This window comes from Chelon labrosus, assembly GCF_963514085.1.
Source record: "Chelon labrosus genome assembly, chromosome: 15".
Lineage (NCBI taxonomy): Eukaryota > Metazoa > Chordata > Actinopteri > Mugiliformes > Mugilidae > Chelon > Chelon labrosus.
In genome coordinates, this window is record NC_140348.1 from 4,841,622 (window position 1) to 4,868,248 (window position 26,627).

General features: G+C 40.5%; 4 protein-coding genes across 4 annotated transcripts in view; 2 read left to right on the forward strand and 2 right to left on the reverse strand.

Annotated features, from left to right (window-relative positions):
* Positions 1 to 201: 201 nt before the first annotated feature.
* LOC311500373 (carbonyl reductase [NADPH] 1-like) lies at positions 202 to 4,298 on the reverse strand. The gene is made up of 7 exons (XM_084561733.1): positions 4,150 to 4,298; positions 2,451 to 2,565; positions 1,763 to 1,932; positions 1,182 to 1,289; positions 878 to 1,086; positions 684 to 737; positions 202 to 558 (listed from the first exon to the last, which is right to left on the reverse strand). Exons 2-7 carry the CDS (start codon positions 2,561 to 2,563, stop codon positions 385 to 387), a joined length of 828 nt encoding a protein of 275 aa, XP_084417859.1. The 5' UTR covers positions 2,564 to 2,565; positions 4,150 to 4,298; the 3' UTR covers positions 202 to 384.
* setd4 (SET domain containing 4) lies at positions 4,285 to 11,247 on the forward strand. The gene is made up of 14 exons (XM_084561730.1): positions 4,285 to 4,374; positions 5,524 to 5,622; positions 5,708 to 5,803; positions 5,935 to 5,972; positions 6,241 to 6,329; positions 6,403 to 6,639; positions 6,788 to 6,847; positions 6,991 to 7,120; positions 7,202 to 7,376; positions 8,147 to 8,225; positions 8,311 to 8,391; positions 9,272 to 9,395; positions 9,492 to 9,634; positions 9,820 to 11,247. The coding sequence occupies exons 2-14, from the start codon at positions 5,547 to 5,549 to the stop codon at positions 9,926 to 9,928; spliced, it is 1,437 nt and encodes a 478-aa protein (XP_084417856.1). The 5' UTR covers positions 4,285 to 4,374; positions 5,524 to 5,546; the 3' UTR covers positions 9,929 to 11,247.
* A 135-nt stretch (positions 11,248 to 11,382) lies between these two features.
* Positions 11,383 to 16,957, reverse strand: cryzl1 (crystallin, zeta (quinone reductase)-like 1). The gene is made up of 12 exons (XM_084561732.1): positions 16,767 to 16,957; positions 16,334 to 16,411; positions 15,670 to 15,742; positions 15,497 to 15,541; positions 15,046 to 15,114; positions 14,573 to 14,706; positions 14,329 to 14,440; positions 13,625 to 13,720; positions 12,213 to 12,334; positions 11,848 to 11,953; positions 11,717 to 11,762; positions 11,383 to 11,546 (listed from the first exon to the last, which is right to left on the reverse strand). The coding sequence occupies exons 1-12, from the start codon at positions 16,830 to 16,832 to the stop codon at positions 11,450 to 11,452; spliced, it is 1,044 nt and encodes a 347-aa protein (XP_084417858.1). The 5' UTR covers positions 16,833 to 16,957; the 3' UTR covers positions 11,383 to 11,449.
* Positions 16,958 to 17,670: 713 nt separating this feature from the next.
* Positions 17,671 to 26,627, forward strand: part of itsn1 (intersectin 1 (SH3 domain protein)) — a 46,657-nt gene continuing 37,700 nt past the window's right edge. The window contains exons 1-4 of the mRNA XM_084561369.1: positions 17,671 to 17,981; positions 24,567 to 24,626; positions 25,818 to 25,910; positions 26,336 to 26,399. Of these exons, the coding sequence (XP_084417495.1) occupies positions 24,599 to 24,626; positions 25,818 to 25,910; positions 26,336 to 26,399 (185 nt within the window). The 5' untranslated portion in view covers positions 17,671 to 17,981; positions 24,567 to 24,598. The remainder of the gene's footprint in view (positions 17,982 to 24,566; positions 24,627 to 25,817; positions 25,911 to 26,335; positions 26,400 to 26,627) is intronic.

A 26,627-nucleotide genomic window follows, 5' to 3' on the forward strand; every position in this document is an offset into this window, starting at 1 on the left:
TAGTTCTGGCCCGGCCCACTTTAGATCACATTGAGCTGTATGTGGCTCCTGAACTAATAGAAGTTTCACACCCCTGTTCTAGAGGATAAGCAGTTACAGAAAATGAATGTAGGTTATGTCTATGACAGTCCATTTATTGTTTTGACAAAATCTGTGAAATATCTTAAAGAAAAAGCAGAGTATGAAAAAAAAAAAGCTTTATTTTCTTTGATTTCAGAACATTTAGTATCATCCAGTTAAGGCAAATTTATTTGATAGTTTGATTAGTTGAACTGCTGTGTATTACTTTAAGGGGGAAATATTAATTTTATATGAAAGTTTTTGGCAAATTAGTGCTTAAGTAGAAACACAGATAATCAAACACTCAGTTCCCTTAAACCCGTTTCACCACTGCTGAACTTCCTTGTCAGAGACAAACTTTCCGTGAGGCTCTGTGGCTCCAGGCGGCAGCAGGGCCAGATAGACTGGAGTGATGGCGCCCTCATCTGGTGACTTAGGGGCTTTGGGACCAGCCATATCAGTGCGCACCCATCCTGGACAGCAGGCGTTCAGCAAGATCTGAATATATGAAGAAATGCACAACAAAAATGTCTGTCAGTTATGTGTACGAGGCTTCACTGGAAACAAAACCACCCATTTTACATTATTTCCACACTGTTTTGACTCTTGATGTTTTAAATTACCCCGTCATTCGGTCTCTCCTTGGACAGACGGCGAGCCTGAATCATGGACAGGGTCTGAGGACGCACAAATACATTTATAATCACTGGCTATATGAACGTGGCATCAGAGAAGCATTTCATTGAGTTTCTGAAATGTTTGGGGCCTGGTTTAGCCCAGTTTATACTTCAGAAACCTGAGGTCTGATCAGTCATACCGTCAGTCCAGTTTTAGACACTCCATACGCCGTCTCAGGCCAGCCACCATTCTTGTGCTCTCCTTTCTTGGCCTGGTCAACAAACCGCTGCATCAGTCCCACCAGCTCGTCCTCTGTGATGTCCTCACTGCGGAAGCGCTGCTGGAGGGCCGGGCTGCACTTGTTCAAAGTCATGGAGCCGACAAAGCTGGAGACATTCACCACACGACCTAAAACACACACAAAAAGTGTCTCTTGAAGATCATAGCTCGATTTGTATCCTGACGAGACAGACGGAAGAACGGATCCAGGTCTGCATTCGTACCTCCAGCTTTGATGAGCGGCAGGAAGTGAGTCAACATGTCTCTGGTGGCGAAGAAGTTTGTCTTGAGGGTCACCTCGGCCTGGACATCAAATGGAGATGTGTCTGCCACTGAGGACAAAGGGTCCATGAGTCACATTCATACGTTTTCAAATGACACAAATAAATGCATCCTGGCATGTTTAAATATACTGAAATGCATCAAGTGCTTGTTTTCAGCCCAAAGACATGCAAAGATTTTTAACCCACTTGTTAGTCAACCCTTTCAATCACAGTTGTGACTGCAGGTGAGTGAGACAACTAATGATAGTTACTCTTTATTAATTGAATTCTTCATTAACATTTTTATTTTTTAATTGTTATTATTGATTAATGAAAAACATTTTAAAAAAAAAACGTGAATTTCACTGTTTAAAAGAGAGCTGTAATTATGGGTCGGATTATACCCAAATATAGTTTGAATGGGGTTAATGTTGCTGGAGGTCATTTTATTCCAGTGTTCAATATGTTTCAGTCATCACAGCATTAATATTGACGTTCTAGAGCATATAATTCATCACATTCATAAATGATAGTAATCCCACTTTTGAATGCGATCCCGGCGTTATTGACGAGGACGTCCACTCCTCCATACTTCTCTTTGAAGTAAGTTGCAGCCGTCTTGATGCTGTTCAGGTCGTTGATGTCCAACTGGTGAAACATGGGCTTTAGTCCCTCTGAGGACAGAGACTGCACTGCTTCCTGACCACGGCCGCTGCAGCAGGAGGAGAAGGAGCAAAGTTCACAGTCACCTTTAGTTCATTCTTATTCTTGCAGTGCTTTGTGTGATTTGCTTATCTTTCAGCCTTGTAATCTGTAGTTACTCCACATGAGATTCCGTCCCAACTGACAATCGGACCTTTCAGGCTGTTTTCGATTAAATCTGATCACAAGACACCCTCATGAAGAAGATTTGCAGAGTTTTTGAGCTTTCAGTTCTTATTAAACAACTAAGAAAGAAATCACTAATATTATATTTTGGTGTATTTAGGTAACAAAATATAACTTCCACATAGAAGAGTATTTAGCAAATGTAAAATAAGTGTGTCTTTGCATTGGGTCAATGTGTTTTGATAACAAAACAATGTTGAAGTGATTGTCTTCAGATATAGGCCTATCTGTTGAAATGTAAATGTCATATAAATACACACAAATTAAAAAATAGGAATATTGCTAGGTGTTTATGTGTAACCATCAGTCTGGTCAAGGTGTGCTACCAGGTGAGCTACCTACACATCTCTGGAGGTGAGGTAAACAACTCCTTGGAACTGCTTGCAGAGCGCTCGGACGATGGCAAGACCGATGCCCTTGTTACTGCCCGTTACCACAGCAACCTTGCTTGACATGGCTACACAGAGAGAAAAAAATTATTTCTACAAAGCAATGTCAATTAACTGAAAACACATCATAAGCGATTATCCTCTTCAAATCAGTATTTAGCAAGTGCATCTTCGTCTGCATTCATATCATCAGACCAAAGAGCATTCTTCCTGTTGACTTTGGAGTCTACCACGTTTATTGGTGAACTGTAGTTGAGACTTAAAGGACAACTCCGGCGCAAAATGAACCTGGGGTTAATAACACGTGTACCGAGTTCGACCGTTCTCTGGTATTTGTTTTCATGCATTTGTTTTGTTAGTCAAATGTGACCAGTTTTCTTGCAAACCGCTAATTAGTGTATAACGCTAGCCTTCGGGGCACACTTACACATAAGTACCGTTGTACTAAGCAACTGTCTGTTGCCGGAAGAAAGCACTGAGAGCATAGAGAAGCACTGAACGAAGAGAGTTCAGTTTCCCCAAGATGGCGCCCGCCTGGATATGCGAGCCAGACGCCAACGGTACTGTGTTCCTTTTTTAATAAACTGCCTGTATACTTGCAAAGTTCTCAATGCTTCGGTTTACATGTAGAGACCCTAGTTATGCTACCGTGTAAGTGTGGTGATATTGTGAGCCTTGTTAGTGGTATAGAAATAGCGATTTCTTTTTATGTGTACGTGTGCCCCGAAGGCTAGCGTTATACGCTAATTAGCGGTTTGCAAGAAAACTGGTCGCATTTGACTAACAAAACAAATACCAGAGAACGGTCGAACTCGGTACACATGTTATTAACCCCAGGTTCATTTTGCGCCGGAGTTGTCCTTTAATTTCTGTTTCTCCTATAAAGCTTTGAGTGACGATCTATAAAACAGTTGTTGTTTGTCATCTCTTCCACCTCATCTGCTCAAGCTGTAAACTCCTTCACCGTCACAGGCGTCTTATTGTCCTCCCTCACTAGTCTCATTCATAGGTGTCTTATCAGAACAGACAAATTATAAAATAAGATAAGATTTTATAACTTATCCCATTTATAAAACCATTCAAATGGGAAAACTGCCAAGGAAGTGGAAACGTGTTATAGACAATGACAATTGCAGGGTGTAAACAGGAAGGAAACTAAATAAATCTAGTCTAATAAGAAAACTGGAATAAAAATATCAACGTATTTGTCAACTAGCAACTATCACGTGATAGTTGCTAGTTGACAAATACGACAAATGCTTTGTTTATTGTTACGAACATTAAAAGGTGGAAACATTTGATAAATTTAACCAAAACATTAATGGTTTCTACAAAATTACTACTACTAAATCAGCATTGTTGTGACTTTTGACCTTGATGCAAACTTACTGTAATTATTTGCAGGTGGCTAATGGCTACTAGAAATTAATCTTATATTACTTGCAGTTTAAGACATAATATCATGTCGAGGTAAATTCTCTCTTTTATAATACATTTCAGGTTTCAAGGTATTCTTACATGTTGTATACGTTTGCATGTTACATAACGCTGACTTTCAGTTTACGTATCTTAAGCCGCATCTGTAGAGCTAGCTGGCTACTAAAACTAAATAAACCTCTAATAAACAAGGAAGGCAAACATTTGCTACTTACTTTAAGCTGGCGTGGAGGTGTTCAGAATAGCTTCATAGATAACCGTCGTGGAAAATGCATGAATTTGCGGAGAATACACTGAAAAAATGGGACAAAAAAGAGGAGGAAATCTGGGTGGAGTTGTGCGCATCGTCAGTGCGCAGACCCGGAAAAACAAGATGAGCACATGAGTTTGAGAGCTATTCATGCCGCTGGGAAATCAAGCTAGATGAAGAGAGATTATAGGTATTTTACTTAGATTTCGATGTATGTATGTGTATTCAGGGTAATTCAATTGATAAAGCGTCGTTGTGGCGCAGCTCCCAATGCATAGTGTACATGTTTGGCATGTTTTAAGCGGCTAAATACGACGTTTGAACGGTATTGATACGTTTCTAGTTACTAAGATTAACTTCATTTTTAATTTAAGCTTCAGGTTTATGCTTCGCCTTGTCGTATTTCGTATTTAATGGTTTAGCAGAAGTAGTAGTAGTAGAAGTTTAATATTGGAATCTACGTTCACCGGCCAGTTCATTAGGTACACCTGACTGCTCATTAATGCCAATATCTATAAGTCATTCACATGGCAGCAGCCCAGCGTACTTAGGCATGCAGATATGGCCAAGATGATCTGCTGAAGTTCACACCAAGCGCCAGAATAGAGAAGAGATTTTAATGACTTTTAACATGGCATAATTGTTGGATTTTTCATAAACTGCTCATCTATGGGCTTTTCACACATAACCATCTCTTGGGTTTTCAGAGAAGCGTCTGAGGAGAATGGTGAGACAGATTCAAACTGAAAAAAGGGAACGGTAACTAAAATAACTACTTCTTACAACCGAGTTATGCAGAAGAGCGTCTCTGAACACACAACATGGCAAATCTTGGAGCAGATGGGCACCAGCAGCAGAATGTTAGTAGACTGGAAAAAGGTTGCCAGGTTTGATGAGTTTCAATTTCTGCTACAACATAAAAGCATGGATCAGCAGTTCAGGATCCAAAAAAACAAACCTTTTGGATGCGTTGGAATGGGAAATGCTTTTATGTTTTCATGTCAGTATGAACTAAACTATCTGAGGAATGTTTCCAGCACCTTGCTGTATCTATGATATGATGAATTAGGTTCAGGTCAGTACTAGCAAGGTGTACACAATGAACTGGTTGGTGAGTGTATATGAACGTATGATAATAAGTGTTAAAGGGTTCATGATACTTCTTATAAGATCTGGGATATAATTTTAAGGTTGTTAGTAGTTTTCAGAAAACAAATAAGAGAAAACGTTTTATTTCTACAGCTTCATAAAATCTCACAGAGTATAATGTGTGTTTAGACAGAGACGTGTCCCAGTTGAAGTGTGTTTATTGTGTGTCTTTGTGTTTATCCACCGCAAGGGATCTCAGGTCCAGGCAGGACCATGATAGGTAAAAGCAGTAGAACCGGACGGGCTGCAAGGAAGAGAAAACGGAAACGTGAAGGCTGCATACAGTCAGGTAGAAACATGTTCACTCCTGTTCTGCTGCTTTACACAAGTAAGCTGCTTCAGCACACTGGTGTCCTTTTCCTCTGTTCCCTCAGCCTCTCTGTGCCACCAGCCGCAGTATGTGAGGCTAATGAAGTTTCTTCACCAGCGAGGATTCACCTCGACACTGCTGCAGCCGGCCCTCTTCACTAGTACGGCTCTGGTGTTCCCCCTGTTTCCATAATCTAATCTGAAGACATTTGTTTTACCTGTTAGATGAGAGATATAGTCAGACTGTATCTGTAAGTGTAACAACAGTTTTTATGTGTCTTTTTTCATACAGACACAGGCAGAGGACTGCAGACTCTAAAAACCATAAAGGTAATCTATCTATTACAATGTATTTGATTAGATAAGCTGCAGTACAGGAATATATAGGGCAGCTGCGGTCTTTCTGAAGACTCATTTAAACTATTTTTTTTCAATGGAGACATAAGTAAAGTCACTTTAATGAGAAGAAAAAGTAATAAAAATGTAAAGAATCTCTTTACAAGAACCATGTCTATGAAGTTGTTCTTCATGGACACATGTCAGCAGTGATGAGATAAAAAATGTATGATTGCTAAAATCTATCATATGTTTGTCTCAGCCTGGCCAGCTGATAATTTCTCTTCCAGAGTCTTGTCTCCTCACAACGTCCACTGTTCTGGACAGCTACCTGGGACCACATATCAAGAGGTAAACACCCGAACTCTACACATCGCAGGAGGAACCATAACGAGATTAAACCAAAGCGTTTTCCTCTGTGTAGCTGGACGCGCCGTCCTTCCCCTCTCTTGGCGCTCTGTGTCTTCCTGGTGTGTGAGCGGCACAGAGGAGAGGCCTCTGACTGGCTCCCCTACATCGATGTGCTGCCCGACACTTACACGTGTCCCGCCTATTTTACCGACGACGTCATATCTGTTCTGCCTGCCAGTGTACGCTGGCGAGCCTTAGAGCAGAGAGAGGCAGTCCGAGAAATGCACTCCTCGAATAAGGACCTCTTCAGGTAGTCTGTCAGAGGAAGGACCACAAAGAATAATCAGTGATTGATTAGTGATATTTTTGGTATTTGGTAGATTGCCTTATTTTCCAAATAAGCATCCAATCAGCCTTCCCAGGTGAATAATGACTCCAGCTGTGTTTCATTGGTTCAGGTCCCTGCAGCCAATTCTGAGCCAGCCCTCAGAGGATGTGTTGACCTATGAGGCACTGAGGTACGCACAAGAGTCAAGTCTCTACATAAGTTTTCATGTGTTTTTTTCAATTTAGCACAGGAAATTAGATGTGTCATTGTAATTTTTCTGCTTTCCTCCTCATCCTCCTCCTCCTCATCCTCCTCCTCATCCTCCTCCCTCAGGTGGGCGTGGTGTAGCGTCAACACACGTTCTGTCTTCATGTCCCATCCATCCAACGACTACCTCTCTGGAGATGACAATTATGCTTTAGCTCCGTTTCTGGACCTGCTCAACCACCGCCCAGACGTGCAGGTAAATTTTATACGGTTAGCACTCAGTAGACACCATAGATACCTTGAACATGACCTATTCTATCCTGCGTACTTTCATCAGGTAAAAGCAAGTTTCAGTGATGCCACAAGATGTTATGAAATCAGGAGTGTTTCTGGGACGCTGCGCCACCAGCAGGCCTTCATTAACTACGGTTCTCATGATAATCAGCGCCTGTTGTTGGAGTACGGATTTGTCGCCGCTGCCAATCCCCACAGTGTGGTCTATGTGGATACAGGTAAGGTGTAGAAAAGAGAATATTGGACAGTTGGACTTATTTCTTGAAGATGTTTAATCAAAGTAGCTTCTTCAGTTCTGAAAGACTGGTGGGGAGTTGGGGTTTAAATAGGAACAGATGTGGGTGTTCAGAAACTCTCATGAGTAGGGTCTGTAATGACCAGGTATTCTGTAGCTGGAAGAATCCAGAACCCTGGACATGGGCACTTTAACGACCCATGTCCAGAGACTCCTGTCTCAAAGTGCGAACGAGGGTGGGACTTCTTGGGCCAAGACGTTCAGACTGTGTTGTAGATTGACGGCAGATTATATCTGTGAACAGGGGAGGTGGACACAGTCTGAACATCTGTCCTCAAGTAGTCCCACCTCGGTTCACACCTTCAGGCTTGAGTCCCTGGACGTTCATTGCAGAAGGAAAACAGGATCAAAACAGTTTCCTCCAGTTACAGGTGAGTATCTGGTCATTAACAGACTCCAGTCATGTGAGTTTCAGGTGGGCAACACCCACAGATGTTCTGTTAAAACCCCAACTCCCTGCTAGACTTTTAAAACTGAAGAAGCTACTTGGATGAAACACCTTCAAGAAACTCCACAAGTCCAATTGCCCTTGTTGACAGCTTGTTTTTGAAAACATAAGCAGAGACTATGTAATGCTGGTTCTGTTAGAAAGGTGCCCGAATACACACTGCATCGCAGTTCGCCGTTATAAAATCATGCATTAAACCGATGTGGTAACACTGGCTTGTCATTTCTGTCTGTGTGGTTCGTCAGATCTCCTCTGTGATGTTCTAAGAGGTGACAGGAGTTTGGATCCAAAGCTCAAGTTCCTCAGAGAGAACAATTTCCTTCAGTAAGGGTTTGTCATATTAATTCTCAAATTCCTTGTTTTTGTATGACAACACTGTGACACTCTTATTTCTCTTCCTGTCTGCTAGTAATCTCACTGTGTCCAGTGAAGGTCCCAGCTGGAGGTTGATGACGGCTCTCAGACTGCTGTCCCTGCCGCAGACACTTTAGTAAGGCTTCACTCACATAGATACACAAATTATAAGGCACTATTACACATATTGGTGGCATAACAAGAGCTTGTGAGGAGTGTTTTTGCTGGAATAGCTTCATTGTATCTTAAAGACCTCATAGTACCATATCATCCCAATAGATCACTTGGATCTATTATGCTGCTATATGCCTTGGTTGCTGGGGGATGATGCACTGAGCACCTACCTTCTACTCTCTTCTCTTATTTCTTCTCTCTGGCTATCCCTGCATTCATGTTCTTCTACTATATTGCATAATATTTGCTGTGTGTCCCTCTCTCTATCTCCCATTCTCTTCTCCTCCATTTTCTTCTGATTGTCTCTGGCCTGGAGTTGTGTGTTTCTGGTCCACGGAGCTGCACACTAACCATTTGTGGTTCTGGCCTCACCAACCTACGTAGTCTTCAGTTACTCATTCCTAATTGAATGCATCATTCTCCAACCTGCTCTCTTATATTTCATCATTATACCAGCTCACTCATCTATAATAGAGCTACTATTGTCACTGACAGTTTAATGCTCCTGTGCTTTTGTTTATTCCTGTACTGCACTACCAGTCTGTATGTAACACGCATCACCTATATCTTGTACTCTTGTTTGTATCATGCTGCAGGTGTGCTTTATTCAGTATCATCTTGTTCTTCCGCTCTCTCTCTATCTCTGTCCGACCAGCCTCAAACAGATGGGTGTTCCCATATGACCTGGGTTCTGCTCAAAGTTTCTTCCTGTTAAAATGGAGTTGTTGTTTTTTGCCACCTTCACCTTAAAGCTGCTCTTGGGGTTTCAGGTTCTGGGTCTTGAGACAACAGCATATGAACAGCAACTTGACATTTTCTGAGACGAGTGCATGTTTTCTCAGTCACCAGTGGAAGGCGGTGTTGCTCGGCCAGGAGGTGTGTGACGAGAGGGAGCAGTGGAGCGTTCAGACTGCTAAGACTCTCTGCCAGCGACTACTACAGGACACGCACAGGGCCCTCGATAAGGTGCACATGCGCACACATTAAACCGTTATCCAGTTATGCAAACCGTAACCTGATGTGTTATTTTATTTTTTTTTATTTGATGTGCCTTGTGTTTAGATCTCCAGCCTCCTGCAACAGTGTGAGCAGCCAGTCAGAGAGCAGCTGGATGTGGTTAAGTCATTGCGGCAGGAAGAAAGGTGCATTCTGGGAAGCTGTCTTGAGGCACTGGAAGGCTCAGAGAAACATCCCGACAACCTGCTGTCAGTGAGATGACATCTGATTGGCTCTGGGTTCTGACAGTCGCTGCATTAAGCCAGTTTTATTGGCTGAACTGTTCCCTGCTTGCCTCTTGTTCAGTATGGCAGTAGGAAGGTCTGACAGGCTAGACCACCAGAGTCACAGTGGAATCCATGCATGCTGAAAGATCATCTTCTCTCTGTTACAGTGAGGCTCTCGACAAACACCATCATACAGTAAACAAAATGCTGCTGCTTTTTGCCCCAGTTGTGTCTCAAAGACTCCAGAAGGTAACAGAAGTAGAGGATCGGATCTGATTTTAATGCCTTAGTTTTTATCATGTATTTATTTTTGGATTCATTTAAAAAAAAAAAAAAAAAAAAAAAAAAAAAAAGATCAGTTCCTGGTCATTTCCATTTAAGTACTTGGATTATGTTTGGCATTCAAGTTCAGAAGACAGTAAAATTACACAACATGTTTTAGGATGCCAGTATAAAACTTTGACTTACAAGCACAACATAAACTCTACACAGTCCTTTGCTATTTAAAAACACTTTTTATACATTTCCTATTACGTACTATGCACTGATGCACCAAATACAAATTGCTTTAGTGTGTGAGCATACACCACTCACTCATAACATTATGACCGCCTTACTAATACTGCGCCGGACCCATTTTGCTGCCAAAAAAGCCCAGACTTGTGAAGGCTTGGTCTCCACTAGACCCCTGAAGTTGTATTGTGGTATCTGGCACCAAGATGTTAGCAGCAGATCCTTTAAGTCCTGCAAGTTCAGATATGGATCCTCCATAGATTGGACTTGTTTGTCCAGCACATCCCACAGATTTTGTATTGGATTGAAATCCGCTGGCAGCATAGTGCATCTTGGTGTTATCTGCTCCCCTAGTAAGCGACCCATTCATGTTATGTAAAAGAAAACATTATTCATCAGACTAGGCCTTTTTTCATTGCTCTGTGATCCAGTTCTGATGCTCACGCGCCCATAGTTGGTGCTTTTGGTGGTGGACAGGGGTCAACATGGTCACTATGCAGCCCCATAGGCAACGAACTGATGCATTGTGTATTCTGGCACTTTTCTAACAGAACCAGCATTTGAGCTACAGAAGCTCGTCTGTTGGACCGGAGCACAAGGGCCAGCCTTCACTCCCCACGTGCATCAGTGAGCCTTGGTCGTCCCTGACTCTGTCACTGCTTCACCGCTGTTCCTTCCTTGGGTCACTTTTGATAGATACTGACCACTGCAGACTGGGAACACCCTACAAGATCTGCAGTTTTGGAGATGCTCTGACCCAGTTGTCTAACCATCACAATTTGGCCCTTGTCCAACTTGCTCAAATCCTTACACTTGTTCATATTTCCTGCTTCTAATGCATCAACTTTGAGGACAATATGTTCACTTCCTGCCCATTATATCCCACCCATTAACAGGTGATGAAGAGATAAGCAGGGTTATTCACTTCACCTGTCAGTGGTCATAATGTTATGCCTGATCGGTGTATGTGGTAATAAATCTGGTCCAAAACTTTGCTACATATACACACTGCAATCACCTCTTTTGAGCTTTTAATCGGGTGTATACAGTAACCGAATTTATTTTTCTTCCTGCAGTTTAAAGTCAAACAGACCCGGCAAATGTTCATTAAAGGTGTTTAAATTGTAAAGTAAATGTAGTTTTTTTCATAGTTAACCTAATAGAGCAGCTGTGATGAGTTTCAGGCCCAACAAAACAATTTAAGAAGTAAAAACAAAGACTGTTTGTTGTGTTTTTATTGTGAGCTGTATTGTCCTGCATCTCTGCAGAATGGGATTATATTGGTCAGAGCTGAACAACAGCCTTTTTCTTCGGATGACGCTGTACGGTCTCCATGGCAACTGTGGCTTCGTAGAGAGGAACTACTTCCTCTGGCTGCGGCCTGGGAAAAACGGATAATATAAATTTAATGAAATTAGATCATAGCTCTTGATTCTTTTTTATTTTTTTTTTTGAAAAAAATGGCATTAAATCTTTCGCCCAATACAAACTAGAAATGTTTTTTTTGTTGTTGTTGTTTTTTTTAAATTGTGGATGGCCTGAGTGAATTACCGGAGTATCCCAGCTGACATCTTCTCCACAATGTCCTTCAGAATATCTGAATCAAAGGACTGTTAAAGACTCATACAGATCAAAAAGAGGAAAGTGCATGTTTTAGATGACACACTGTGAGCACAGGATACGGAGATATCTTCCTTGCTGAGCTGATGAAGCTGTCCAGACTTCGGGGTTGAGGAAAGACACGGAGGCGGATTTTAAATGCAATGATCTGCAATCTGGAGGATCCAGCTGCAAAATACAGATACAACAGGTATTGCAGACACACCAGGCATAAATGCACAGGAATGTTACTGTCTGAAAATGAAAGTACTGTCTAATACGGCTAAATTTGATTTATCTGATAATATAAACAGTAATACAACATTACATATACATATAGCAACATATTTATATTGTAATATGTATTTGTTTTTTCTGTGAAGATTTCTGCATCTGACTGAGTAACGGTCACATTACGATGCTGCTTTTACCCTTGACGCTGACTCACCTGCAGGTCTTGGTGGGCTGTGACCCAGTGTCCCCCGACTCCCAGCACACTAATGATGTCATGTTTGTGTGGGAGTAATTTTTTCTCCTCTGGCTCCTCTTCCTCCTCCCCGTGCAGACGGACTACACAAACACAAAGAAATTCAAAGGCACTGAATCTGTTTGTAGAAATCAAACAGACATATACGCCAATCAGGCATAACATTATGACCATCTTCCTAATATTGTGTAGGTCTCCCTTGTGCCTCCAAAACAGTTGTGACTCATCAGAGAATGGTGCGTTCTGCATCCAAAATCATTGGACATGCAATCCCATCTGTAGCTTCTATCTACGCCACTCGGGCCAGCCATAAAGCCCGGAAAGTACTGGATGACCCCTCCCACCCTGCCAGGTACCTCTTTAAACTACTGCCCTCTGGTAGGAGAGTCCAAAGCCTTAGGGGTAAAACATCCCGTTTCTGTAATAGTACCTACCCTGCCACTATTAGGCTCCTTAATGCTCCTAAATGACCTCTTTTAAATGCACTTTACTGAACTGCACAAGACACGTTGAAATAGCACAAGTTTTAAATTTTACAGCTTTTTATTGGTTTGAATGATTGTCTATGTGATTGTATGTTCTGTGTATGTATGTATTGCTTTTTTAACTGGAATGGCATCAAGACAAATTCCAATCAACTGTGTTGATATGGCAATAAAATTATTGATTGAAATTATTGATTGATTGAGAATGGACATGGGCCTTCTGAGGGTGTCCTGTGGTGTCTGGCAACAGAATGTTGTCAGTGGGGGCCTTTGGATCCTATGGGTTGAGGGGAGGGGCCTCTGTGGATCATCCCACAGATACTTGATCAGTTTGGGATCTAGTGAATTTGGAGGCCAGGTCAACACCTTGTGCTGTTCTTCATGTTTTTTTTTTTTTTAGTTGTTCCTAAAGCGTTTTTGTGTGCGTGTCTGTGTCAGGCTGCATCCTGCTGGGATATGATGACAAGACGGTCAATGTTATTTACTTCTCCTGTTAGTGGTTTTAATGTTGTGGTTGATCGGTGTATTTCTCTGCTGAAGCCTGAGGGCGTGTCACAACTATGACATAATTACCTGATTATGCAATAATCGGAGCCCACCGCACATTTAAAAGGTATAAAAAAGGCTGGATTTTAATGTCCCCTCTTTGCATCTCCTTCTTTTGCCTTGGTTTAATGGCACCTCAAGGTAAAACTACTGCCGGCAACTGTTTATCTCAGGGTGCTAAGCTTTTAATATGCTGGCAGTACATAGCTAAAGAATTTCAGAATACGGTGGAAAAACAAGCATTTAAAGAAATGCTGCGATTGTTAGACGAAGACTTACATCGCAGTTATTTGTTTATCAAGGCATCCCTGAAAACAAGTTCATCATGAGGAGTGATTTTACCTCCAGAGTCTATGACTATATCCACTCCCAGTCCGCCCGTCTCCTCCAAAACCACCGGCAGCAGGTCTGAGTCGTTATACACTGGAATAACTCGGGCTTTACGCACAAAGATACAGACACACAAGGTCATGAGTTAGTCTAAGTCATAATATAAATCTTGATTCTGCTCAAATAAACCAAATGTCTCTTCACATGCTCATTTAAGGTGAACTCTCTGCAGTTTTTAATATTATCCACAAGGTGGCAGCAGGTTTTAAATCAACTGCTTTTTCATTCAATCTTCTACATACACCGTTTACATAAAAAATGCTATGTCTAATCTTTGGGTTACAGTACTGAATATAACATAAACTCTGTAACTCTTCAGTATCCCTGTATCAGACGCAAAATAAAAGCTTAAACAAGTTTGACAAAGTCAGAAATCCTGCAAGAAAGAAAGTGTACAGGAAAGACAGAAAAAAGATCTCACCTACTAAAGGATCCTGAACACCTGAGGAAAATATGAAGGTGAGGAGAAGGAAGATAAAAAGGTTGAAAGTGGAGCAAATGAGCAGGAAAAGAAAGTTAAGAAAAGAGTTGTAATCCATAAAAATATTTTCTTTGGGGAATTTGGAGAAAATTCAGTTGAGGACATTTTACAGAGACCCATGAAGTTCGGCTTTAAAAGGCGAGCTAAAGGCATCATAGCACTGGCCCGTACACACCTACGCTGGGCCGAAGCTGCTCCAAGAACGTGTGTTTTTGTGGAGAGTGCGACGTCGTCAGAACCTTCACTCCGTGATAACAAGCCAGCTGGATGCACATGAGGCCGAAATGCTTTGGAGCAAGAAGAGATGAGATTATTACTCATGCATTCACACACGTGCACTTGAGCCAGGCCCAGACTGCCAGCACTCGATGGTTGTTGTCATCGTTGTAAATTGCACATTCTGTATTGTAAATACGTACGCTGGCTCCGTCCATGACCAGGAGTGTGTGTCCGGCTGAAATGCGAGCGTGTGTGTGTAGAGCAGTGTAAGCACAAAGGCCGTCGCGCAGCGCTCCTGCGACGGACACTGAGCTGAGCTTCTCTGGCTTCTGAACTGGACAACACAAACAGAAACATTTATTGAAGAATTTTTATACAAACTCATAATGACTTTATTCATGAAAATTCATCATAAATCTTTTTAATTATATAATTTTCTTTGTAATTTGTTCAAGGATTCAGAAAGAAACAAGTAAAATAGGGAGACAGTCTGTGAACTTAAGGTTCTTTTACATTATTATACTTCTTTCAACAGTGCATTACTTTAAAGTGGACAGAGAACAATCACATAAAAAACAGTGTGCCTGCCGACACTACTACTACTGTTGCAGGCATAAAAACACACTGAACTACCTATGCTTGTCCAAGTGTGTATATAAACTGTATATTTTACCTAAATAGTGTTCATCAATGTCAATGACTTCACAGAGTCCCGAGCATGGAGAGTCCAGGGGAAGGATACCTGGAGAGGGAAGGTGGATGTAAGATGTGGTAAAATACTGCACTGGGTATAACGTTTTGACAGCCATGTTATTCTGACTACTACGATATCCTCTAACATTGTTGAAGTTTACATTTTACATTATAGTTTTTAGTTTTTAGTCCAGGTTTCCACTTGTCTTGTAAAGCGGTTTGTGACTTTTGTTGGCAAAAATAATTTTATAAATAAGTATTATATTTGTATTAAGTATTGCATATGATCATACAATACATCACGTAAAGTATACTGCATCTGACATTACGTTGCAATGTTTTAAGAGTCTAGCCTGCAGCCTTAATTGCAGGTCATTCCCCATTTCTCTTCCCGTCATCACCCTGAATTCCTTTTAAAAAAGTTTTCCTACCTACAACTTCATCGTCTTGCTGGAAGAATGTGACCTTGGGACCAACTGTGTGACAAAACCAAAACTGAGCAGTTAAAATAGTGCTGACAAAACACTCAGTCACTACACATCCCATGTATTCATTCTTAATAGTCTTGTAGCACAAGACCAAACTGAATTTGTGTGTTTACAACCTTGAAGGACGATCCCGGTCACCTCTCTGCCGACAGGAATTAAATCCCTCTGGATCCCCACATCACTGAGCAACTAGAGCCGACACATAAACGGAGACAAGAGGCTTCATCAGTGATCCAATATACATTTCTCTAAAGTATTTCAGATCAGTTTAAGTCAAAACTATGAAAGTTGAGAAACAACACTCACATAACACGGCCGCACAGTTAAAAACAACCTTTTAATAGTAAATAAGCTGTAACAATAGTATCTGTATCAAATTTTATAAATTTATCTGATCTCTTAAATGAAAAAAATGCACTTATGGATCACTTACTTTTTGTGTCATATTATGCACATGCATTACATATGTACTTGCAATATTTCATTTTGTAGATTTTATTTGGGTTTTTATTCATTTGTCATATTTGTAAAAGATGACTATGTAAGCGTTCTAAAAGATATCATTAGAATGTTCAATAGTAATAAAGGTGGAATGAAGGAATTTATTTATAGGTGGCTCTTTAATGTGATGAATTAACATAGAGGTGTGACTTTTTGAATATTAAATTAAGTTTGAACTTGTCAAAATCTTCAGAATCCAGTTAATAAGACATTTTTTTCCACATAATTGTCTTTTATCAATTTTGGCATCAGCTTTGATTTTTTTAGTGGTATTAGTACCTTAAGGTCCAGTGGACTGAGTCCACATGCCTTCACCTGAACTCTGACCTGATGACTGTCTAAGACATCTGGGAGAGTCTGCAGAGAAACACGCAGAGAAACACGCAGAGAAACACGCAGAGATACTCTAATCGTCAGCCTCACAGTCACAAAATTCAAACATACAGCAAGATATAACTATAAAAATGCAAACGGCATACATTATAAAAACATTTGAGACTTTCTATTTCTACATGTTGTAATACAGTTTTCAACAACACCACCTGAATAATTTGGCAATAAACATTCTTATATGTTGATGTAATGTCTGCAGGTGCAACCATATTTTCACACAGGTAGATTAACTGACATTTTATCAGTTATTTTCTGATCTAGTTTGTAAGGCTGCTTATTATAACATCTTCCGATTGGTGAACAACAGTGTCAAACTCACCGTTTCCTGAATAACGAACTTGGGCTCAGCATCACTGACACCAGCTCGGCAGTACAAACCTTTCATGCTCCTGCGTGTTTAATTCACGAATTAACAGATGGGGTATTTAAAAAATCTGAAACAGTTATTTTCATACATCAGTTGCGTCCTGCATAAAAGAAACAGCACAGCCAGTTTCCAGTTAAAGCTAAACTGACTAGCTTAAATCAGCTGACTTGTTCTTCTTCTACGCCACATAATTTGGTTGGCGTTGTAAACATTTTCACAACAGCGACCCTACTGGATGTTACGAAATTTCAATTTTACTACGCAAATACTAACAAATAATAAAAACTCTTCACAATATATTTAAATTGGAAGAAGTAAATCAGTGACACAGTGAAGCGAAACTTTTGACAGGTTTCTCCCAGAATTGAATTACTTACTTTGTTCACAAAGTAAGACATTTGCTTAAATTAGCAGGGCCTGCCAATATCTTTGCTTATCATATGAAGCCTTGCAAATGTATGTTTGCTGAATTATTATAAGGGCAGTTAGTCTCATATAATCTCTTTGCCAATTGCATATTTACATTGTTGTGAATGCATATATATTTTAATGGATTGTCTACGCATTTGCTAAATTTCATTTGTATTATCATTTATTTATATAGATAGAATAGTTTGTGTAATTTAATTTGCAACTCAAAGGTCATGCTTCTTTAGACATGGTCCTGTTCCTAATACATTTGGTTTCAGTTCTTCCAGAAACCAAAAACATTTTCATATACATCTCAGAATGCTTTTATTCTTGTTAAACTGACAATTTTCTTTTCCGACAGCAAACCAAATAAGATATTCTTCTGTTATTTGTGTTACGGTTATTTTTATTAATCTTTTTATACTTATTTTACAGATTATTTTTTGCAAATACTATTTCTAAGAAACAGCAGACGGCAGGAGCGCCACTAATCCGAAAAAAACGGCTCGCAGGTTCTCGCGGGATTACTTCTATGTGGTCATATGTTCTGTGACATCTCGCGATACGTCTGAAGCGTTACCCCATTTTCCAGCTGTCCCTCAGTCGGTCGGGATTTCAGAACCACGGGAGATTCACCGGAAAGGGGTTTAGTGATAAACCAGCATATTTTTGGGAGAAGATACTGCATTATATGGTTACATAAAAACGCAACGAGCTACTTTACCCAGTATTTAACGATGGAAACTGAACTATGAGGTAAGAGCAGAGTGTAGTATGGGTGATGTGAAAGAATGTCCCTGAGCGGGCTGACGAGCTGACGTTAGCTTCTCGCTGCTTAGCCTGCTTGCTAGCTACCCTGACAGATAACGTTCCAGCGGCTAGTTGCTCGTTTTTAACCAGTGTAGCTAACCAATGCCCGGCTCTGACTGTGATGTTAACCCGTTTAGAGGGTGTCTGGCATTGGTCTTTGTAACAATAGCACAGCGACAGGAAACTGGAAGGCGATGCAGCCCAGCCTCTTCTAACAGTTAGCTTAGTGTGCTAACGTTAAATCACTGCATCTGCACTGCCTGGCTGTGACCTAACGTTAACATTGACCGGGGTTACTTGTGGTTAACCTTAGCCTATCTAATAGTAGGGTCAACTGAGAGGAAGATGATAAATCAACAAGGTTGCTGACAGTGCTAGGGGAAGAGAGCTACTGTCAGGAAGGAGGTTTTCTCAGTTTGCCTTGCTAACATACATCCTGATGTTAGTCACAGCAACCAGCTACATGTCCTGGCAAAACAACCATATGACAATCTTATTATGCCCCTGAAATGTATGCTCGTGGGCGTTGAGCGTTGCACCATATCACTGACGAGTCTATCTGAAATGATGCAGGAAGTGAGACTGAATTGCCAAAGAGAGCTTTCCTGTAAGTGTGAACGGTCTTTCCTGACAACTTATCTCCCTTTCCATTAGGGAAGGTGCAACTTGAGCATTTTGTTTCACAAGGCTAACTAATCACCATCAGTAAGGACTGGTTTCCATAGTAACCTGGATGCTGACAGGTAGAGGTGGGAGGATATGCTGGCGAGTTATGTTTGAATTATGTTGAGTACCATGTTAATACAAAATAGTCAGTATATTTATTTGATTCAGCACCAAAATTGACTGCCGTTAATGTTATGAAAACATAAAGGCATCAAACTGGAAGTTCAAAAAAACACGTGCGTTCTATGTCAGTTTTTGTTAAGTCCACCCTTCCGGCCTTTAACTAGATTAGAGCTAAAACTGTTAAGTGCACGTACAGTGGTAATCCATTAATCATCACATTTGTTTAGGTAAGCGGAATGGTAAATATTCTGTATCTCATGTAAATATGTTTTACTTTATAATGCTAATGATCTTAAACTGGATATATTTGAGTTTGGTTCTGTGGTTCAGACAGAACAAGACATTTATAAACATCCCCACAAAACTGTATTTTTAAAGAAAAATCAATTAATACACTGAATTATCCCTTTTATGAGGTACCCTCCTGAAATTGAATGCATTCTCACATAACAGTCTTGGCCTAAATCTTATCTTCATGAAGGTTATGGTAATTCAGCATTTGTTCAAAGTTACTGAGAGAGCTGTTCATTCAGCTGTGTTTTTATTTTGCAGGCTGTGGTTTGTAGTTCTGTTGAAATCTATTATGGTGTACCGACACATGCTCCCATTGTTTAACATTTTAGTCTGTGGGTCACGGCGAACAAGAGGAACACTTAAGCGTTTGATACAATTTAGTTTTACAGCACCACACAATACAGCCTCCTAAATGATCATCTAGTTGATTTACCACTTTCTGACGCAGTTTCAGCATCAACTGAACATCATGTTAGTCATGAAGAGGAATTAAGTGCAGGACAGTTATATTAAAATAGATAAGATAGTCCTTTATTTATCCCACAGTGAGGTTACCTAATGGACTGACAAATGAGTGTATGTTTCAGTTCTGATTTGTAGCTGATCTGATGTTTGCTTGAATTTATGGCACCTCCTCTTTAAACCCGTGCAACTTGAACTATGTGTGTAACAATTCCTGAACGTTCATTCATTTAATTACAAGTTATGTTTTATGTCTCTGAGATGTTGGTTTGCCGAGAAATCTATATTACCATTAAAATCATCCTCAGCTCTTATTTAGAAAGTTGAGAAGGATCAGACAGAGTTCAACAAGTACAGCTGTTTTCAGGAGGTTTGGCTCTGTGTTCTCACCACAAATGATATAAATCAGGAGCATGTAATACATTTCCATTCAACACAGTGAATGGTTTATTTCATTAAAGTCCAACAGCTCAAAATTCATAATGTTATCTATCAGAAACATGAAGGTGGTAAGGTAGCAATTGAATATGATAGCTAACCAATTTCATAGATTTTTTTACAGTGTGTGAATAGCATTACTGTTCACACACTTGGTGCACACACACATACTCTTGGCACTTAACATCCCTCTCATATACAACCAGTTATGCCATTTGACTAATAGCCTGTGGTTCCCGAAGTCAGTGTCTAATGATTGCTGGTGTTATCAACAAATGTTTGTTCAGAACTCCTCAGTGAAATGTGTTGGTCTTTTGTGTTGACCGTTCATGCAGATATTACTACTGCAGCCTGTCCAGGGTTAAACAAGGAGGTCAGATGGTGAACAAAAGTTGTGCTTAGGTTTTATTTCTATTATGAGGCAATATCATCATTTCTACTACTAAGTGCTCACATTAGCTAGCTGAGGTGGGCATGTTGTTGAAAGGATGGGACTCTGAGGGATAGATGGAGCGATGGCAGCAGGAGCTGATGGAGAGACTGCAGCAGTAATCTTGTGTCTGAGTGTATGTGGGTCCTGTCACCTATCAGGCTTCACCACTTGACAGCAGTGTGATAATAATGTGTAAGTGTGTGTTGGACAAAGACTGATGCAGAGCTTGGGGCCAGTGTCAGAGAGTGTGTTGAGAGCGGGTGTGTCTTTAGTGTGAGTGAGACCTCGATGTGTGTTTGTTTGAGGGTGTATGTTAGTTACAAAGGCACATATATGTGTGGGAGTTGGTAGATGCTGATGTGAATAGGCCGCAGTTATTAATACCAACACTGTCATGGTTTGGCCATCCACTCAAGACGTAATCAACAAATTAAAAACATGTTTTTAAAATTAGGACCTCATTCATTTTCTTGGCAACACCTTCTCTATTTCATTTGTTAATTGTGAAGCCTGACAATGTATTTAACAATCATCAACGTGTTATCTGACCACATGTACAATTATTATTATGACCTTCCTTAATATCTGACAGGCTTCAGACTACAGTGATTTGGACTAATCAGTGGAAACTTGGGTGTGTTTCAGTGCGACAGAGGTCTGTGGTGATGATAGTGAGAAGCAAAAAAAGAAAGAAAACTATGAAGGATTGGCCTACGGATGCCTTTTATGTGCCAGTTTTTGTGACAAAGGCTACAGGAATCATTTATACTAACTACGTAGCTAGCTACACTCATTATTTGCTTTGAAAGTTATGCAGGCCTCGGCTTGTTGTTCCCTTTCCTCTCCAGTGCTCATTCATTGATCTGATTGGTTGAAGTTTATAATAGATGGTTCATCCAGTCACCTGCCATTTTTCCAGCAGTTTCCAAGGAGGACTTTTCAGATATTTCTGTGTAACAAACTGAAAGAAACCAAGCAAACCTTCACATTGTGCTTGCTAAATCAGCCAATAAACCATTTTCTGTCATTCAAGTGATAGATTATTCGACTCATCTTTTCTGCTCTACTTCAGAGTGGAACAATGGGGATGAGCGTCCTGAGGATTTAGGTTTTTATTCAGCACAAAAGACCAAGTGAATATTTATTTTGCAATATAGCTACATCTCTTGGACTATTACACGTTTTTTTATGCAGCTAATTACACAACACAAGTGAGAAGATACTGATCTTTGCATTAAGGGCATAGTTAAAGTGGCCGGGATAGTTTTCTATTCAGTCTTTCTCTGTGAACACAAATGTTTCCTGCAAGAAGCAAGATGTCGACTGAGTGGAATTTGATCTAGAGTGATATGAGCTGATCATAGAATGAATCCTAACACACTATGATGGACTTAGAGTTTCGAGTTGTTTTCTTATTGTGGACGTACATGTAAACATGAATGAAACAGCAGACAAATTTGCTGCTCTTGTCACTTTAATATCTTGTTCATTTATCCTGAACTCATTCATGAAAGAAAGGGAAAGAAGTATGTTGGCGGGGGTCTCAACACTAATCTGTATCTGTTCAGACACTGTCTTTATAGTATGTGTTTGTGTGAGGGGCTTAAACAGGCATCTGGCTCAAGCCTTGATAACAGACCAACACTCCAGCCATGTCCCAATGCTCTAATTATACGGACTAATCCCACAAATACAATGCAGGAAAAAAGAGAGCATTAAGCCCTCAAGTACACAAAGATGACAAGGGAATAGATATTACATACATATTACTGCTACAACAAAGAGCTTTAAATTTTAATTTTATTCAGTAGTTTTTATTTAAATTCATTTAATTGAGCTGCTGGATTTATAATTTGTGCTCATTTGAGGCACGCAGTGATGATAAACGGGAAGCGATCTGTTAACATAAATTTAAAACATCTTAAATGTGCTAGTGTCACAACGCGACCGATCACGCCTGCTGTTGGCTGTGCTGTGAGATATTGTGCAAACTATAAACAAGTCAGTTTGTTCCACAAGCAGATTATTTGCTGGAGTGAGTTTTTTTGTAACTTGACTTCACATGAGATTTTGGTGGAATGAGAAGTAAAAGTTTGCAGTGGCTGACCTTCTAAGTGTTCATAAATGTTAGTCTTTAAGCCACGCTCTCCTGCGGTTGAGTGTCTCCTTTAAAGACCTGTATTTTGTTGTCATTTTTTGGCATCCTGTTCTGGCTTTATCATGGTAGTCCAGAAGTTTAAGCATGACAAGAAATGTTCTTGTTGCTCAGCTGCTTCCGTATCCTTTCAGTTGCAGCCTTGAAAGTGTGTGTGTCTGTGTGTGTGTGTGTTTGTGTGGGGTGGGCTTTGTTCCTCTGACCTAGTTAAGCTGGTTACTTTGTCCTCCCACTCTGATGATAATGGGGCACACACACTACGCAATATACGCCTTCAACAGGCCAAGCACAGTTTGATAACGAAGAAATAGTCCGAGTGAAAATGTCCAGAAAAATAAATTTGCCATGAGTTTTTTTGATTAGTCTGAGCACAATAGAACACACTTTATTATTTTGTACTGATGTCAAAACTTTGGATATCTTGTGTACCACTTGGGCTAAATGACAAATGAACCTTTAGCAGGAGGTCTCATTAGCATTTGGTAAGGAAACCAGATTGTTATTTACATTACACTGAGGGGGGAAAAGTCAGCAACCCACACATGCATTCACACACCCTCACTAAGTCCTTGTCTGTTGCAATGTGTGTCACATTATTATGGGTTGTCTGCTGGCCACAGCGGTACAAGCAGAGGGAGGCAGGTCTGGATCTGATTAACATACCTCCACCAGGACGGAGTTATGTTACACACAATAGATATTTAGTTATTTGAAGAGGTTTTATTTCATGAATTAACAAAAATAATAATGACGAGTTTCTTTTGCATATTTTCAGAAGAATCCATCTTTTCAAAAACAACTATTCCCCCTTTTTTTTGGATGGCGTTTAGTTGGTGAAATTCCAGTTTGTGTCGTCTGAAAGGAAGACCGACTTTAAAAGAAGACTCCAGTGGAGCTTTTCACAGGCCAACAGTAGAAAACCAGTGTTCACTGTAGTCGGCTCCCAAGTGAGAATGTTTGTAAATGAGCGAGTGTGAAGCAGAGTGGTTTGGAAAACGTACAACTGCGCCCAGGCAGCCTGTCCTGCATAAATAAAGGTTGGCTTCCCTGTTGACATGCACAAGCATGGCCAGCTCACAGTTTAGTCCCGTGTGTGGACCGACACTGCAGTCACATCAAAACGTAAGATTCGTAAACATGTTGGTATAAATTTTCATAGTTTGAGCACCAGTTTCTCCAGTGTGTCCCACGTTGTTGGCTTAAGTCAAGGAACAAGTCCTTGAGAGCGACTACTGTGATTGGCTGATCAGCTTAGAGAACCAGTGCATTAGAAGAGAAACAGAAGTGGTGAAAGTAAACAAAGTTAAACTTATTTTTTATCTTCATCTAATGTGAACATTCAAATCCACAAATATTTTCACAGCAACATGATCATCTAAAATAAATAAAACATCTACCAACTTGGCAAGATGCAGGAGAGGCCATCTCTACATGGAGCTCTTGTTGGCTTGATAGTTTTCCTGCTAATAGTAACTCTTATGGTTTCCCGATTGTTCGAGCAGGTGCAGAACATATGTGCCAGCTGCTCGTTGGCTGTAGAGTTTGTGTTTGAGTACAACTTTTTGGTCCAGTCACAGTGGACGTGAGGCGACGTCACAGTTGACCTTCATTCCCAGTTGTTCCTTGACGTTGGTTCACTGAACTAGAGAGCACACACAGAAGAACAACTTAAGTATTAGAAAACAGCAGAGTGGCAAAATAACTCCAGACTTGTGTTGGAAAACCATTTCCTGCACAAATGAGTTTGTCTACTGTATCAGCACCTTTGGCAGGTGATCAGACACTATTTGGTCCTTTTAACATGCTGTTAAGCGTCTAGTTGGATTGCAGACCTTGCAGACAGAGGCTCTCTCCCTTGGCAGTAAAATGCTGTTGGCATTGCTAAGTGGAATAAATAAAACTGAGGATGAGATTGATCAGTTAAAACTCTTCATCTGTTTTTCTGAATGTATCATTCCAGGTGTCGTGTAGTTGCAGAGAACTGAGTGAAACATGGCACAGTTCCCAACCACATTCACAGGTCAGTATGTACAGTGAAATTGATTTTTATGTTTTCTTCTCAGACTTATTGGCTAATTTTGTGTGTTCTATGTAATATTCACCAAGTCTATTAGAAGACAAACGACAACTTAGATCCACATTGGGAAGAAGCAGAGTAAAGTCACATGACAACAAGACATACTAAAAGTTACAATTTCAGATGTATGTTAACAGTAAAATACTACTTTTAGATATCTGTATATGTTATTTACATATAACTCAAATGGCATACAAGCAAAAGCCAATCTTTCCTTTGTTCTCTTTGTGTTTCAATCTCTAATTCAAATGCCTAAAATAGCAAAAACTTCACACAGTATGCTTTTAGAGAGGACTGTAGCTTCAAAAATTCATCAAGCAGTCATACATGAGGACATATGAGTGGACATAGCTCCCATTAAACCAAATTAGTGTCTAACTGGTACAAAAATGGAGCCAGACGGACAGATTTCCCATCAGGATGACAACCAGATGGAGACAAAAGGCAGACACAAATGCTTGAAAACCAGAGAGTATGAACAGATTTGTGACTGCTACACAGAACAAACTGCATTCTTGTCTCTGCTGAATGAAGACCAGCATCAGCCTGGTCTCAGTGCTGCTTTAGAGGCAGTGTAGTGGTGGCATACATTTAAATGCATTAAGAAGCCCTATTTGTAACGGACTAGCATTACCCGGAGACGTAATGATATTGAGAAACTGACCCTTGTGTCTGTGTTGTGTGCACGCAACTTTTACAAACCACGTGGTTGCATTTAAATCAGCTTCACCTTTACCGATGAACACATTAATGCATCAATGAATAAAATCCATTGCATAAAAATGTGTTGACCTGCATATCATACATCTCATCATCCTTCCAGATTTAGTTCCTAATGATGATGCTGTGCAGTGACATCCTCATAGACCTGTACCCAAACTGATGTCCAGTCTTTTCTTTAGAATACTCTGCCATGTGCTGAGCTGTAGTCTCTCATCCTCCCATCAGTCTCTGAGTTAACACTCTTCTTAAGTGCCACTTAAAAGGAATTTTGTAACAGGAACTGAAATTCATGACTAACATATTCCCTTTATTCCTCTCTTTTCTGTCTGTCTGTGTCTGGCTTTGTCTTGACCTTCTGGGTTATAACTGTGTCTGTGTGTGCGTTTGTGTTTTTTATGGTGTGTGTGTTAGGTCCAGATGTGTTTCTGATCTCAGTGGATGAGAGAGCCAAACATGATCAGCAGTTTCACAGCCTCTCTCCGACTGCTGGGGGATACATCACAGGTAACCATCCAGATGCCACACATAGCTTTGCAGTACATTGGTAAGGTGAGATAAGGGCACGCACAAGGCCAGTGTCACATGCCTTATTGTTGGCTCTGTGGGGAACTTGATGTCCAGGTGTCAAATGTCTTCAGTGCTTGCAGTCTGTTACAGGAAATGGAGTCTGAATTAAGGAGACTGGGCTTCAGTTTGGAAAGAAACGTTGCCATTTACAGCCAAGACTTTAGATTGATAAGAAAGCACGCCTCAGTAATGGAACAAAGAGAGAGGCGTGCAGCGTCAGCATTGGGAAAGGCTTGTGTAGGGCCTCATTAACCACAATTAATTAATTCAAATGGTCATTTGTTTTTAGCATTGTTTAAAGTGGCTGTCGTTTTTTTGACCAGTGCTGTGATCTCATGTCTTGTTCCTGTTTGCCTTTTTAGGTGACCAGGCCAGGAACTTTTTCCTCCAATCAGGGCTGCCCCCGCCCATCTTGGCCCAAATATGGTGAGTTACTTAAGCAGGAAGATACTACTAGCTCACAGGTTTACAGATACTGAACAGCCGGCTTGTTAGTTTCACTATTCTGAAAATCATACTTAATATTCGGACATGTTTTTTTATTTCTTGCCATGTCTTAGAGTGTACCTGTCATGGTGACAGCCACTTTGATTAAATTCAGTCTTCATTGGCAGTCTTCGGTAGATACAGTAGATTCAGCCTTAACATTATGAC